The following is a 17,160-nucleotide window of genomic DNA, read 5'->3' on the forward strand; positions in this document are numbered from 1 at the left end:
TTCAATGGCTGTCAAACATAAATCAACACGGACAGCCCAATGGCTAAAGTACGCCGGGGGGAAAAGGCACAAATCTTAGGCTACCGCAGAAGCTGAAGATAATGGAACTGCAGCCAAGCAGGGCCTGAAGATCCCCAGTCTGAACCGGTGCATGTACTGTATGCACGTTTTTACACACCGTGACGTTCTCTGTTCTCGTCCTGGGTAAATAAGATGTCTTGCATTGGTGACAAAGCATGATTTTGAGATTTTAATCTTCTCCGGGACATGACGAACGAGCATGTCATAGCAGCTTATTTCAGTGGCCGCAAACCTCCTAAGAGGGGAAGCCATCTTTCATTGAACATGACAAGCGCATTACATTGCCACGAGAGAAAATTTAAGCCCCGAATTGAATTTAACGTTACCTCACGGAGTGAAAGAGATGCTTTTAGTTGGTGATGTAACTGTGAGCTTAACTGTTTTTTCGGGGAAGCGCTTCTTTGCCGTGGATGCTCATGTGTTCCACATTATGGAATATTTTTGTTATGTTCACTTTCTGGAATGTGAGTTTTAAGAACATAAATTAGAATTTAAAGGGACGGTTCACCTGAAAATGAAACTTGGAACATGTTGGAACTTCATACTTTGCAAGTAGATGGATCCTGCTGTGGTCACCATTAACTCTCATTGCATGAAAATGTGCTGCTTTCTCAGAGAGACAATTTCTTTTTCATGTGTTTTATAGCTTTATTATATACAAAAAAACATTTCAGAGAATATATTTAATATTTATTGTGCAGCTGTGATGCCAAGAATGTAGAGGACACTATGTTTAACCTAATATGAAATATGCAAAGGCAAGATAACGGTGATCATTTCTCGACCCTCAGCACAGCTATATGATTTATCAAATCACGATGCACAATTTTTAAATGATAAGGGATTGTTTTGATAAGGGGAATGCCAGTAGAGATTTAACATTTATATCAGTTTAAATGGCAACCTAACGAAAATGTGCCATGTTTTTTAGAAATGCTAACTAGTAACTAATATTACCTATAGAACACTTCGACTTCTGAAGACGTAAACAACGCTGGTCCAGAAGATCTCCTGTTTCAGTTAACTTGAGCAGAATTCAACCAACAGAACATTTATAAGCAATTCAAAATGTTAAACACATTTTTTGGATTCTTTACATCTTGCAAAGTGATCTGTAGTTTTTTTTTGTAATGTAGATTCACATTTAGTGGGGTCTGAAAAGCTAAAAGTGTAAGTTCAAAATCTTACTTAAAACTAAATTAGGTTTATGGATTTTGAAAAATGTTCTATTTTTATTATCGAATAAAAGTGTTTTTAATAAATGTGTATACGTAATTGCAAAATAAAACTAAACACTTTCCAACCTTACTGTTTAGAAATAAGTCTACCCAATCTGATGTAAAGGGAATTCGCAACAATTATAAGGTGTCTATTTCGTATAAATTTGTACGATTATTAAAAAAGCAATACTGAAGCCTCTCCCCCAACCCCGCCCCTAAACTTAACGTCACTTACGCAAAAACAAATCGTACAGAAATGTACGAATAATATCGGACGAATTCATACGAATTAGCCGTGTCGTAAAATAAATACAACTTTCCGTGAGATTGTGTTGCTACCTTTTTTGTTCAAGCATATTTGATCCTAACATTAATCTACACATGGTACTGAATGCCATCTATATCGTTTTATTTACGGTTACTACGTCGCCGAAACAAATACAACAAACAATAAATAAACACCACTGCTAAACTATGGTTTCAATGTATTAAACCAGTAAATCAACTTAATGGATTAGCAGAATGTGGCAGTTCACCGTGTTCCAGACACGCAGAGCAATCTGCATCCATACAAACACAGCAGACGCTTGGTTTTTCCAGCTCTCCGTGTGAGCTCATGGGGTGGCAACAGGATGCAGAACCAGACTGACCCAATTAAAACACAAACCTCAGCTCGAGGCCTCCAGGCAACCTGCAGTTGTGTGGTTTCACTGATAAACAACATGGAGAGCAGAAGCTGCTGTGTTAATACCTGGCTTTTGTGCGACGCTCCCTTCAGGCTGCAGTAATGGCCGCAACAACAGGGTATTTGCAAAGGCTAATAAGCTCATTAACAAATTCAGTGTGCGTGTGGCTTTTGTGTGTTATTTTGTGTGCTTTTGCTTTTGTGTGTTATTTTGTGTGCTTTTGCTTTTGTGTGTTATCTTGTGTGCTTTTGTGTGTTATTTTGTGTGCTTTGCTTCTGTGTGTTATTTTGTGTGCTTTTGCTTTTGTGTGTTATTTTGTGTGCTTTGCTTCTGTGTGTTATTTTGTGTGCTTTTGCTTTTGTGTGTTATTTTGTGTGCTTTTGCTTTTGTGTGTTATTTTGTGTGCTTTTGCTTTTGTGTGTTATTTTGTGTGCTTTTGTGTGTTATTTTGTGTGCTTTGCTTCTGTGTGTTATTTTGTTTGCTTTTGCTTTTGTGTGTTATTTTGTGTGCTTTTGTGTGTTATTTTGTGTGCTTTTGCTTTTGTGTGTTATTTTGTGTGCTTTTGCTTTTGTGTGTTATTTTGTGTGCTTTTGTGTGTTATTTTGTGTGCTTTTGTGTGTTATTTTGTGTGCTTTTGCTTTTGTGTGTTATTTTGTGTGCTTTTGCTTTTGTGTGTTATTTTGTGTGCTTTTGCTTTTGTGTGTTATTTTGTGTGCTTTTGTGTGTTATTTTGTGTGCTTTTGCTTTTGTGTGTTATTTTGTGTGCTTTTGCTTTTGTGTGTTATTTTGTGTGCTTTGCTTTTGTGTGTTATTTTGTGTGCTTTGCTTTTGTGTGTTATTTTGTGTGCTTTGCTTTTGTGTGTTATTTTGTGTGCTTTGCTTTTGTGTGTTATTTTGTGTGCTTTGCTTTTGTGTGTTATTTTGTGTGCTTTGCTTTTGTGTGTTATTTTGTGTGCTTTGCTTCTGTTTGTTATTTTGTGTGCTTTTGTGTGTTATTTTGTGTGCTTTTGTGTGTTATTTTGTGTGCTTTTGCTTTTGTGTGTTATTTTGTGTGCTTTTGCTTTTGTGTGTTATTTTGTGTGCTTTTGTGTGTTATTTTGTGTGCTTTTGCTTTTGTGTGTTATTTTGTGTGCTTTTGCTTTTGTGTGTTATTTTGTGTGCTTTTGCTTTTGTGTGTTATTTTGTGTGCTTTGCTTTTGTGTGTTATTTTGTGTGCTTTGCTTCTGTGTGTTATTTTGTGTGCTTTTGCTTTTGTGTGTCATTTTGTGTGCTTTTGTGTGTTATTTTGTGTGCTTTTGCTTTTGTGTGTTATTTTGTGTGCTTTGCTTCTGTGTGTTATTTTGTGTGCTTTTGCTCTGCCCCTTCTTTCATACATCCTGAAGGGTATTTAAGAAAATAGGTTATCACTTGCAATGTGTTGGAAATAAGTGGGTTTGTTCCTGATGTGGAAACAACCTGATAGAAATGAGAAAAGCTGTGTTTTTCTTTCGTCGTAGGGTGTGAGAACTTATCCTCTTTTCTTGCAATTAAAAGTAAATGGAAACATTACGCATGTGCGGACTGATGGAAAAGAAATCGCATTTTGCATTTGTAAAAACAGCTGATTTACATTCATATAAGAGACGACAATTCATAAGCACCTGATGCTTCGCCAAAAAAGACCTCAAGATAGGGAAACAGTGCCATCATGGGGCTAAACTAAGACGGTGAATATCACACACTTGCGAGATCTTTTTTCTTCTTCATCAAATCATTTGGAGCACACTCGGTCCAGTTTAACTTTACGAAGTTTATTCAAAAGAATAGTGAAAGAAACTAAAGAGTGCTGGGCTGCGTACAAATAGTGCAAGTATGTAAACAAGCAAAAAGAAAGATAATTATAGTAATAAAATAAAGTGTGATGCATGTAGTGCAACTTAAAGTGGTTTATAAAATATGTAAATATATCACAACAGAAAAAGAGTAAAGTTTGTAAAAAGATTTACTAAAACAAAATATACATTTATGTAGCAGAATAAAGGGATATAATAATATAATGTTATACACATATTGGAAAAATCAGGTCAGGGCATTTTCTCATTTGTTGTGACAGGCAGACATTGTGCAGCTAAAACACAGCAGTCCTTGTGTTCTCCTATATATATATATATATATATATATATATGAGAAACTACTCCTATATGGCAGTTTCTCATCATTTGACAGACGTTTAAACGTCTGGTGTATGGACTTGATTTTTCCATAAAACATTGTCCGTATATCCGTGTATTTTGTGCATTCTGTTAGGAAGTGGAGTTCCGTCTCAGTTTTGTCGTTATCACAGTGTGGACAATCTCTGGTCCTGTGACAGCCATGTTTGTCTATGTCCGCCCGTCTCTAGGTAGTCTATATCTTGTCAATATGGCTCTTATATGGCTAGATAGTCTGGCATACTGTTTTCTCTTTAAAGGGCCAATGAGTGATATAGTTTTGTTTCAATTGTGTTGTAATTTGGTTGATTTTGTCAGTATTGTTTGAGAGCATCAGTAGATGTTCGGACTGAAACATATCTGCCACCTACTGTACTGGTGTGTGGGCCAGAGATTAGCCATGTGATGTAATGACAAGCCCATCAACTGAAAATATGAAAGACAGGTTGCATTAATAACCTGACATACTATGGGTTTTGTACAAGTAAAAATGATAACCTTTTCTTCAAACACAGCACATTCAGAGCATTTTATTTTCATGTATTTTCATTTTATCCTGAAGGGCTATATGCTTTTGATTAAAATGAAAAGGAATTCAGCAGCTTTGCGGTTTTGCGATGTGTTTTCTCAGTTCAATTTCAGCAATAACAGGCCCATTCACACTTCCCATTGTGAAGAATGATTATGCCAATGGAATGTTCTTTTTGTATCAGAAAAATGCTTATTGACTGTAAACTGTTGGCAATTATTCTTTTGTCTGTATTCTGCCTATTGGTTGATGTCTCTTACGTAGATACACCCATGTTGCACTAATATATATTCTATTGTAGTATCAAAAACAAGCTGATTGTATTTGCCAAGTATGTTTTAACATGGATGTTATCCAAATATTATGCGAACACGCTCTCGTTTTACTTCACTTTTTTTCCTTTTCCATAAAACGACACCATTTTTACACCTGTCTTCTTTCTTCGGGATTCAGACATACTAGGTTGTTTCCCAGACAGGAATTATTTTAAATCAGGACTAGGCCTCAGGAAATTGAAGTAGTTTTACCAAACATGCCTTACCAAAAACATACCCTGTGTGCATTTTGAGACAACACAAAAGCAATAATGTTTTTAGGATATGGCAGTGCAAGTTGTTTCAGTTTGGGCAGCTCTGGTTATTTTAGTCTAGGACAAGTCTAATCCCTGTCCGGTAAACCGCCCCGTAGTGTTTGCCTCTTGCACAGTTCGGACGCAACGTTAGTATACGCAAGTACAAATCTCGTGAGCAATAGTGCACCAGCCGGGTCTTTCTCGCCCACTGTTTTATGAAAACCGAGGTTTTGGACATAGGCTACTATTCGTTCGCTCACTGCTTTTTGCCTACTATATAGTATGGAAGTATGCGATTTCAGATTCAGCCACTCTTTCAACACAGGCACTCATGCTACTCTGCTGTGCAAGGCACGTGAAAAAAAGTATGATTTATAGCTCATGAATAAAGTCTATTATGAATAAAGTCATACTTGAAAAAAAACAACTAAAACACTCAAATACATTTTAATTATTAATAAATATGTTTTATATCCCCTTGCCGTGGGACCCCCTAGAGGGCGGGGCCTGGTGTGGTCGCACTGCCCAATGTGTGACTGACGTCCACTCTCCGGTCCGGCAGGTGGCGCTGCGCTGCTTCAAGTTCCTCATTCAAGTCAAGTGAAGTTGTTTTGGAAGCGTCTCAAGATCTGTAACGTTAGCGGAGTTAAAACACACACAGCCCTGTAAAGGGTTTTCTATTTATTGATGATACACCTCCGAAACAGAAAGACCCCTCGGATCGCCATTACCCCGGTAAGCTTTTTCTTGTTTTGTCTTTATAGAAATGTGAAGCAGTCGGGTAACTCACCTATGCTAGTTTTGTGCTAGTGATGCAAATCTTCATTATGTTGAGGATCGCGTCAAGATAAGACCGCTAAGGTAGTGTTTAGATATTAAAATGCAACACTAAACCGCATGTTAACCACGTGTTGAGAGAGTATGTCTAGTTCGACTTGAAAAAACTGATTTAACTCAACAGTTTTTACGAAGCTGTCTGCAAAAAGTCATGAACTATCAGTTCTTTATTTTAAACAATCTATACTTTAACTTGCTTCTTTATTATAAGTGGCTGTGCTTTTTTGAGAGTTGGTTCAAATGTAAACCACACATTTCTAATACTCCATTATTTACATCTTATTCATTTTAATAATAGAGTCTTCAACCCTGTTTTGTTTTCCCATTGATCTGTGCATGAATGAAATGTTTCCCATCATGTAAATTGATCTGATGTTCATCTTATCTTGTCCTGTGTCGATATGCCCCCAGATCATCTGAGAGCTGCGCCCTCAGGCCAGCGTTTCCAATGAACATGTCCCTCGCCCAGAGAGTTCTCCTGACATGGATCTTCACGCTGATCTTCCTCATCATGCTGGTCCTCAAGCTGGACGAGAAAATCCACTGGAGCTGGTTCCTTATCTTCCTGCCTGTCTGGACCTTTGATGTCATTCTTCTCCTCATGCTCATCGTCAAAATGGCAGGCCGATGCAAGCCAGGCTTCGACCCTCGCAACGGTGCGGAGAACTTGAAAAAGCACGTGTGGTACCTTGTGGCCATGCTTCTTAAAATGGCGTTCTGTCTGACGCTGTGTGCGAAACTAGAGAAACTGATGGACGTGTTGGTGAGCTCAGTGTGTGTACCTCTGTGGGCATTGCTGATAGGAGCCATGGTGGAGCTGGGGTACAATGTTTTCCACTTCAGAAGAGACTGAGCATGGTACTTATTGAACGCCGGCAGAGAGATGCAAGCTATGATTCCCATCAGTCTTCACTGTATTCATAAAGGGTCGAGTAAAATCATCTTGGATATACATGTCGTTCGTATAGAAGGGGATATAGAATGGACTGTAAGAATGTTTGGCTCTTTTTTTCAGGAATTGCTTGTATATTACAGGTAGAACGACGACTATGCTGAATTGCGTACTGTACATTGTTCTTAGTGATGCAGGGAGGTTTGTGAAAGTTTCTGCTCAGGTGACAGAAATGATTGATCGTGAATGTTGATTATAATATTTATTTAATTTTAGTATAACACTGAGATCATTGGCGATATACCTCTACACAAATGGACAACACAAAAATGGCAGTAAATACTGTTTACACACACTGTATTGTTTTCTGACTTGTACTGTAACACAATATGGTTTGCTAAATGAAAAGACAATGTTATATAATTATGATGTATATTTAGTTTGGTCTTTATTTTATCATACAATTATGTTCTTGCATTGCAAAACACAAATATTCTAATTTTTTTATTGTCAGAGTGTGTAAATAATAAAATAATGGTAATACATTTCTTGTCATTACAAATTACATTTCTGTTCATTGCGGCAAGTCCATTTTCATAAGCGCCCGCCCAAGTATCATATTTACAAGTGTTTGCAGGAACATGAATAAAAAGTGTCAGCAGGTTGAAAAAAAGATGCACTGAGACATTTCTCAAAATATCGTCTGTGAATGGAGTGAATGGCGACTCATGCTGTCAGTCACCTTCATTCGACCTGTAGTCTCCTTTATGTTCCACAGATGGAAAACGTCATAGAAGTTTGAAACCGCTTAAGGGTGAGTAAATAATGAATCCTTCCTTTTATATTTACCGTTCTTGTAATACTTTCTTTGTCATAAAGCAAATTATTTCAGCAGTAAATAATGAAAATAAGTTTAAAAAGTTACAAATGAAGTTTTACAGCAGGTAATATAAAACAAAACACCTTAAAATGTACAACAACATATTTGTAGCTATGAATTTAATTAGATGTGTATAAACTGTATATATTATGGAGTGATTATACAGTATACAAAAATAAAAAGGTTTATAGTCTAAAGATCATGGGATTATTTATTCAATACGTCATTGAAACTGGAGTATAAAATAAACAAGGGTATAAAACTGTAAACAAACCCAGATGTGTACAGCCCTGACATGACATTTAAAAAAAATATAATAACAGGTTATTTTATCCTACGTAGCTTGCAGTTCTTTTTATGTTTCATTTGTTTTTATTGAAAAATTTTATCATATGTATTATTTTGAATGTATTTATAATATAAAAATAAGCTTAAAAGGTTTTAGGAGATGATAGCTAGATTTTAGTTTGCATAGCTCAGCGGTCTGATCATCATTCTGACACTCTTAAATGATTGTCTTTCATTGGTTGGATAATATTCTGTTGAAATATTGTGCCATGTGCCCCAAAATATCCCGTTCCGCACCCCTTTGTATTTTGTGTGATAATATTTGCCGTTTAAGTTGGCAGACATGCAGGCATCAAACCACCAGCCAGAGCTGTAATAAACCCCACAGTTTCCAGAAGGATACAGGTCATTATCTCTGTCAGGTGTGGTGAAGAGCTTCTGATCATGATTGTATTTGTTATTAAACTGCATGGCGTTGCCAGCTGTACCCGAATAACCACCAATGGACAAGCGGTATTGTTGGCTCTCGTTGGCCACGTGGAAGTGGTCATATTGGGCATATTCTTTGACCCCTTCAAAGTCTTCCAGCTCTATTCGCAGTGACATGTTTCTCGCCTGGGTCAGCCAGTGGATCTTGTCATTGCCGAGCCAAAACTCGCCTATTAGTTTACCGAACCCCCTCTTGTATTCGTCCCAGGTGCGGTTAAAACTAATGTTGCCGTTAAAGCGTTGCTGAATCAATGTCCAGCCCCCTCCGGAGGTCTCCATGTCACAGGGGACATAGAATGTGGTGTTCTTTGATCGTGGCGTGACTCTGTACATGCCATTCTTTCGTGCTTTCATAATGTAATCGGCGCAGTCCTGTGGCAGTCCTCTTCCTGTAGGCAATAGAATAAGTTGTGGTTGAACATTACATAAACAACTTTAATCTGCATGCTTGCATCTTATTAAGTCATTTGATGTTTTTGCTCTACACTGTTGCCTTTGGCCTGCTCATTAGGGGTTTGTAAGGCACTATTGTTCATGAATCCTATTGGAACGGTATGAAACTTTTAGATTGAATATGAAAATGTATTCAGCTGGTAAATATGAGTCATGTGTATTTGTTAAATGATGTTAAACCGCAGCAACAAATTTACGCTCTGCTGATAGCACTCAACGTTTAATTTAAGAAACGTTTCAACTTTTTATCGCTTTCGTTCACGTTTTATCTCAATTTATTGTATGCATGGAGAGTCAAGCCACCTGGATTTATTTATTCGTGGCTTCAGGAGTTTACACTGGGCTGCACTCGGGCCAAAATTCTTTCCCCAACTTGACTCAAAGCATTTGACTGTAATTATAAGTATTTATATATTAAAAGACGTTATGCTATCAGGCACTGGACGATCATCCAGAAAACATGTGACATCCTAATATATCAGACAGAGTTCAGTTAAGATGTGAGATCCTAATATATCAGACAAAAGACCTGCAGCTGGTCCTTTTTCCACAAAGGCCACAACATCTGTTACTCAGATGAGAACGTATATCCTGCAGCATCCTCCACTCATCCTCCTGTGAAGAATGTGTGGTGTTCTATCACACCATCAATATAACATACGGGGTCATAGAGTTTCAGGGTATGTGTGAGAAGATAGTTTCAGATTATGTCATTTCCTGATCAGGGTAGCTTTTTTTAGGAGATGCGTCCCCGTTTGAACCCCCTTGGTAAATGTTCCTGAAATATGCGTGAGTATTTAAAGCGATAGGATGAAATTCAGTCACTTACTCACCCCAAAGTTGTTCCTAGCCTGAATACATTTCTTTACAGTATGTTGAACACAAATAAAGATATTTTGAAGAATAAGAACAACAAAACTTTCACAGGTTTGGAACAACTTGAGGTTGGGTAAATGATGACTTTTTAATTTTTAGGAGAACGATCCCCTTAAACATGGGATGTATTCTGTAAATAAACTGAGTGTTCTTAAAGGGATACTCCACCCAAAAAGAAAAAATTCTGTCATAAGTTACTCACCCTCTAGTTGTTCCGTCCCTTTAATTGTTTTTTCGTTTGCTTGAAAACAGAGAAAGATATTTTGAAAAATGTTAGCGACTTGCAGTTCTGGGGCACCATTGACAAATCACAGAAGATTTTAAAATGCTTGTCAGAACTGTTTGCTTTCCTAAATTCCGTAAAAAAATATATTATCTTGTGTTCAACAGAACAAAAAAATATACAAAGATTTTTCCAACTATGGTAGTCGTGCCCCAGAACTGTCAGTTGCTTACATTTTTCCAAATATCTTTCTCTGTGTCCATCAGAAAAATAGTATAAACCTGTATACCGGTTTGGAAAAACTTAATGGTGAGTAAATGATAACAGAATTAACTTTTTTTAAGGGGGGGGTATGCCTTTATTGTGGAGAACAAATTTGGGTTGGATGAGAATTCCTTACCTCTTTCAGACTCAAACGCAGGCCTTCTCTGAGTTGTAGGTCGTTGGGTTGGTGTGGTTGTACAGTTACCCACACAGGTGCTTTGGATCTTGTTCTTTGTTTGCTCTTTCTGCGTTAGCTCATCTCTGACAGCGATCGTTTTAAATCCATCAGCTGTGTCCTCGGGGCTAAGTGAGAAAACTTTAGAGCCCTTTATTTCTTCTACATTTGCGAGCGTTTCCAAAACAACTGGAATTGTGTACCTCTCTCCGTTATTAGCTCGGACATCACTGACACTGTTTGGATTCGATAAAACGTCCCCAGAGTATTTTTGCACTTTGTCTTCATTAAGTTCGATCAGTTCCAGTTCTCTCGTTGCTACGTTATTTTCAAAGCTTACGGGTGTCGAGGCGGTGTCCTGACTGATGTTTTTAACCATGTCCTCATTATTTATCACTGGAGGAATGTGTTTTGTACTCTCTTCATGGTCCTTGACTGTTAAAGCGACTCTTGGGTTATTAGAGTTTGCGGGTTGACTTTTTTCATTTAAACCTGATAACTCTTTTTGTTGTGTGGATGGAGTTGGTTCGGAATTCTGGGGATTGAATGAATTCTTCATGCTGTCTATCTCCAATGGGTGTTGATCGGTAGTTTCCAAATCAAATTGTTTGCTTTCTTTGCCACCACTGAGGGAATTAGATGCACCAGTATGCAGAGAGTTCTCATTGTTGGAGACCTCAGTGCCAGACACAACCTTTGAGGTCAAGACAGATTCACTGCTGTGCCCTGCAACATGATCTTGTACCTCACCTGCGATTTGTGATTTCGACCCAGTACTGGTGTTTTTATGTTTGGTTTCTTCTGTACGATCAGTAGATACTTCCCCAGTGGGGGTAATCAAATTAGTCCCCATGCTTACGTTCGTCTTGAAACCTCTGCTAGTGTTTGGCTCGGTTTGAAAACTTGGCCTGTTCCTTACGTAACTGGGTTTCATCATTACACTGCTGTTTCTCCTGCCAAAATTACCGTTTCTGCCTAGGATGGAAGAATTAGAAGTAAGCGCAACACTGCTGTTACCTGACATCTTGTTGATCATGTGAAGTTTAGGTCCCCCAGATGGATTCACAGTTGTTGGATGTCTGCCTGGCCGTATCGGGAGTCTTGGCATTACTCGTGTGATATTTTTAACAAACCTCACGTTGCTCGCTTCACGCATCTTGCTGATGTTCATTTTGCTGTTCGTGGGCTGAATGTTTCCCACATCTTCCCTAAGATATATTAAACCAGGTTTTAAAATTCTTGTTCCCTGGCCTACTACACTTGATTCAATTTTACTAGCTGTACTTCCTTTACGGTCTGCTGATGTAATCTTTACACTTGGGACAAGGGTAGGGTTCACCAGATCTGTTTCAAGCTGAGGGACATTGCGATTACGCAACAACTCCTTTTTAACACTCTCTGGGCTTTTTTCCTTGTTTACTTCCTCTGCGAATGTGCCCATCTGTGTCTCATCTGAAGTGAGTGGATTAGACTCTCTTTCATTAAAAGCATCCAAAACAGTGGATCCTTGATCCTCTTGACTATTATCACTTTCCATTCCTTTAATTGGGGTTAGATGGTTTTCTTCATCCACCGGTCTCCCTGGGAAAGTTGAGTCTGCATCGTCAGCACTGGGGCTGATGTCTGCCGTGCTACTCGTAACCAGACTTGCATTAAGTCCCATATGTTCATTCTCTACTTTAATCAAGTTTGGCTGTTCAACTCTGTTCGTAACACTGAAGATTGACTTGTTTGTTGTTTGTGCTGTCACATCACCCCGGTCTTCCGTCCTCAGATTTGTTTTCACTCTTGTAATCACGGTTTTGTTTAGCTTTCTGAAGTTCTCCTCTCCTTCCACAGTCACCTGTCTTGCATCTTTTAGGTCATTTTCAGAGTCTGTTCTGGGATCGGAATCTGTACTTGTGTCTTCTTCGTTTGCCATCTTTTCAACACGTGGTGAGGGGGTTAGTCTGCTGGAAGTTCCAGGTTTTGGGTTCATTGTCATTATCCTTTTTCCACCTGTTGATGGGGTTATTCCACTGTTGGTCAAAGGTTTTGGGTTTGTTGTTGTCGACTTTCCTTCATCTGTTGAAGAAGATGGTCTACTGTTAAGTTTTGTGATTGTCATCTTTTCTTTTGTTGAAGGAGTTAAACTTAAGTTGGTACCAGGTTTTGAGCTAGATACTGTCATTCTTACATCTTTGGCTGATATGATTTGTCCAGTTTTGTTGCCAGTGTTTGGATTTATAATGCCCAAATTTTCATCTTCTGGAAATGTTGTTAGGCCACTGTTAGTGCCAGGTTTTGGTTTTGTCGTTGTCATCTTTTCATCATCGGTTGATACGGTTGGTCTACTGTTAATTCCAGGTTTGGGCTTTTTTATTGTCTTCTTTCCATCCTCTGTTGAAGGGGTTAATCTGGTGTTCGTTCCAGGCTTTGGGTTTGTCAGCTCTCCATTATCTGTTGAAGGGGTTTGTGTTATGTTAGTTTCAAGTTTTGGGTTTGTGATGGTCATCTTTTCATTTGTTGATAGGGTTAGTCTAATTCTGGTGCCAGATTTTGAGCTTGTTGCTGTCAGCTTTTCATCTTCTGATGATATGACCTGTCCAAGTTTTGTGCCATGGTTTGGATTTATTATTGCTATGTCTTCATCATCAGTTGATGTGATTAATCTTCTGTTTGTGTCAAGTTTTGTGTTTGTGGTAATTTTTTCATCTTTCAAAAGGGTTAGTCGACTATTAGTGTTTATTATTGTCATCTCTTCATCTGTAGATGGGATTAATTGACTGTTTGTTCCATGTTTGGGGTTTACGATTGCAATATTTTCATCTTCAGTTGATGGGTTAAGTTCACCAGTAGTTCCAAGTTTCCGGTTTATGATAGTTGGTGTCATGGGTTTATGAACGTTAATGCCAGGTTTTGGGCTTGTTTTTGTCATCTTTTCATCTTCTGTTGATATCATTTGTCCACATCTGATGCCAGTGTTTGGATTTATTAATGCCATATTTTCATCTTCTGTTGATGTGGTTAGTCCACTGCTAGTGTCTAGTTTTGGTTTTGTCGTCATCTTTTCATCTATTGATTGGGTTAGTCTACTGTTAGTTCCAGGGTTTGGGTTTACTTTAGCAATATTTTCATCATCTGTTGATGGGTTTAGCCTACTGTTAGTTCCCTGTTTTTGGTTTATGATTGTTATCTTTTGATCTGTTAAAGGGGTTAGCCTAGGGTTTGAATTAATTGTTGCAATCTTTTCATCTTCATTTGATCCTATTATTCCAATGTCTGTGCCTGGTTTTGGGTTTGTTGTTATCTTTTCATCATGGGTCGAAGGGGTTAATCCACTGTTCATTTCCGGTTTAGAGTTTGCTCTGTGAGGACTTGTTTCCTTTACCCGCATAACTCCACTCCTCACTGGAGAAAAAACAGATCCTATTGATCCAGTCTTGACCGTCCTGTCCCCACCTTGTGAATTCATCCTCACCGCAGCAGGGTTCCTCAGTCTGTTATCTTCGCTTGCTTTGGTTCGGCTGTTAATGTATGTCTTTGGCCTCAGTGATCCACCTGCTCTGGAAAAGATTACACTCCGTCTGTTCCCAGCTGATATGCTTAAATCCATTGTCTTTGTGTTAGCATCCCCTGAATTGCTGCTTAATCCGTTCGTATTGGTCATATTCTGCACCCTCTTCCTCACAGCCAAGATTCCACTGATATTCTTTACTTTTCTCTCGTGAAACATGTTTGGCTGTTGTTTCCTATGGGTCGGAGATTGTACAAAGTCTTTTGTTCTTGGAATCGTGGATTCTAATAATTCAGCTTCCTGAAATGTGTGTTCCCTTTCTTCAGTTGTAGGTGAGAACACCTGTTTTTCCTCAGATATGTCCACTTGAGTCTCTCCAAGTGAGGGATTCAATATTTTTACCTCACTGCTCATCTGAGATCCATGGTTTACAGATTGTACAGTCTCTTTTCTTCCAGTAACAGAAGATTTGAATAATTCATCCAACTGGATCTTTCTTTGTCTTTCAGTCTCTTCAGCTGAAGGTGAGAATGCTTGTTTTACCTGGTAGATATCCTCTGGTGTCTTTTCAAGTGAGGGATCGAATATTTTAACCTCTCTGCTCATCTCAGAACTCTGATCAATGGTGATTTGGTTAGCATCACTCCTCCTGCCATTATTCCATCTTTGTCTTTCCAAACTGGAGTGATTGATCTCGTCTGTGTCTCCTAGTGGTGGTGTTGAGATGACGATCCGGACCATTTGTTCACTGTTGTGACTTTGTCTCTCCGCGCTACTGATATTCTGCTTCACACTATGAGTTCTCATTTTATCGTCCTCACCGTGGTCTCTCCATCCACCCCTCTCGAACTGCTGTCTCTCCTTACACTCTTGACAGTCCCTTCTCAGCCGGTTTACCACTTCATTTAGGTTCTGCAGCTCTTTGGCCATCTTCTCCAGCTCCCTAAAGGGTCTGGGCAGCTGGATGGAGAGAGGAGGGATCGTGATTCGATACGGACAAACGTTTTCCTCGTCATCGCAGTTCCCCAGGGGCTTCAGTCTCACCCATGAAGCCGGGTCCTCGGGCTCTGGGCAGCTATCACACGCGGAAAATGCTAACAGGCATCCCCATATGTATAACACAGAGAGCCACATTGTGTCCTGTGTGGTGAGCAGGTTTGTTGCATGTGTTGAAGAGCGTGAGAGAGCAGGAACACGAGGGATTGGAGGACCACCTCCCTTTATAAGAGCAATGAGAGAGAGGGGCGATGCTCTGTGACTCTCTATAGAGGAGGATAACAGACTCCAAGAGGAAAACAACAGAGTGGTCAGCATTAAAAAAAGACTCAGTACTGTATACACATGTATTTATTAAGCAGATGCAGACTGTATCTTTTGTGGATTGTAATGATTGTTGTCTAATGATTGTTATGAATACAAATGATAAGTACGTTTGTGTGTGTGGCTTTGTTTTTATAACCCGGTGGGGACCTAATGGACACCAACACATGGGGACTCGTGTCACGTTGGGGACGAAAATTGAGGTGCCTGTGGGCAAAACAACTTATAAATTGTACAGAACAATATTTTTAAAAATCTAAAAATGCAAAACGTTTTATATGATGTTTAGGGGTAGGGGATTGAATATACAGTTTGTACAGTATAAAAATCATGACGCCTATATGGGCTGTCCCCACGAAGATGATAAACCACACGTGTGTGTGTTTAGAATTGCAATGTGATTTATCAGTGTCATTTATGTCAGTTCGAGGCTTTAATCATAACCATCACAGTTATCTTCTATGAGTCTTTAATCTGGAACACAATGCCTTTTCTGCACATGTAATTTTATTTCTCACATGTGCTGATGTGCATATGTGAGAGTGCTATGATGGCAGCAGCTTCCTGCCCATGAAGCTTAATATCCCACCCGCATACATATACAGTACAGACATGTGCACACCAGCCACAAAAAGATTCATTTTATTCAGATGGGACTGGTGTCCAGTTTACTGTATTTTAATCCCATACAAATCCTATCCTGTTAAACCTCATTAACTTATTTTACCTTTTTATCGGTTAATTGATGTTGGCATCCCATCCGATGTTTAAAAAATGTTTTATCAATAAAAAGAGCCCGATGGGTGAAACATTGCTATTGTGGTAGCAGTTATACTTGCTTTCATTTTTACGGAATATTACAACTGGTTAAACGTGTACAGGCGCACATGACCTGTCAATACACAATCATGTCCGAATCGGCACCTAAATTGACATGTTAATAATCTGATTTCGAATGTCACTTATTAAAAACGAATCCCATTCAAAAAGTGCTCAAGTTTGCATTATTCAACCTTTCCTCCCCCATGAGTTTTAACAGCTGTGTATTTCAACTGCAATCACTTATAGTGTTTTGGAGACGTTACGTTCCAATACACCTCGGTTACCGTCCAACAATTTAGCAAAAGCGCTCATGTTTTAGTGATGTGGTTACTCGCATCAAATAGAAAGATGTGATTACAAGAGATGTTGTAAACAATGGAGCCATCATTGTGGAGACATGAGGCAAGAGTGGAAAAGCGTTCCTTCCAATTTGCTGTAATTTCATGAAAACCCCTTCGCCTGTGTTTACAATTTCAACCTGTGTCCAAACAGAATTGATTGTCTCTCGAGTACTGACTTCACAATTTTTATAGTGCTTTTATATTGGCAATTCGCTGCAAGACAAATCCCAGTTTTATTAGCGTAGCGTTAATCAGAAAAACATCACCATTTATGGTCTGGATTGCTTTTTGAGTGGTGCCCTTTGTAATGTCGTGGTCTAAAATCCCTCTGCGATGGTTCAGCCTGTCATTGACAGTGGCTGTGTAAACATTGTGATTTTTCCATAAACCAGCTCACACAAACATCTGACCGCCAGTTGGGTTCAAGTACCCTGTTAGTTACAGCTATTCTGACATTTCTGCATTAAGTGGTAGTGGACTACGATATATATTTATGATAAAAGAACAGACAAGTGCACTTAGAAGTC

The 17,160-nt window shown here is 38.8% G+C and overlaps 2 protein-coding genes across 3 annotated transcripts; one reads left to right on the top strand and one right to left on the bottom strand.

The window, feature by feature from the left end:
• The first annotated feature begins 5,882 nt into the window (after window positions 1-5,882).
• On the top strand, window positions 5,883-6,971 carry tmem60 (transmembrane protein 60). The gene is made up of 2 exons (XM_079449562.1): window positions 5,883-6,012; window positions 6,526-6,971. The coding sequence occupies exon 2, from the start codon at window positions 6,563-6,565 to the stop codon at window positions 6,965-6,967; it is 405 nt and encodes a 134-aa protein (XP_079305688.1). The 5' UTR covers window positions 5,883-6,012; window positions 6,526-6,562; the 3' UTR covers window positions 6,968-6,971.
• Window positions 6,972-8,324: 1,353 nt separating this feature from the next.
• Window positions 8,325-15,324, bottom strand: fgl2b (fibrinogen-like 2b). Of its 2 annotated transcripts, XM_079449560.1 has the most exons (3): window positions 10,616-15,324; window positions 10,195-10,233; window positions 8,325-9,052 (listed from the first exon to the last, which is right to left on the bottom strand). In XM_079449560.1, the coding sequence occupies exons 1-3, from the start codon at window positions 15,282-15,284 to the stop codon at window positions 8,349-8,351; spliced, it is 5,412 nt and encodes a 1,803-aa protein (XP_079305686.1). In that variant the 5' UTR covers window positions 15,285-15,324; the 3' UTR covers window positions 8,325-8,348. The 2 variants fall into 2 exon arrangements, with proteins under 2 accessions (XP_079305686.1, XP_079305687.1); XM_079449561.1 differs by lacking the exon at window positions 10,195-10,233.
• Window positions 15,325-17,160: the final 1,836 nt, after the last annotated feature.

Source organism: Barbatula barbatula (genome assembly GCF_947034865.1).
Source record: "Barbatula barbatula genome assembly, chromosome: 25".
NCBI lineage: Eukaryota > Metazoa > Chordata > Actinopteri > Cypriniformes > Nemacheilidae > Barbatula > Barbatula barbatula.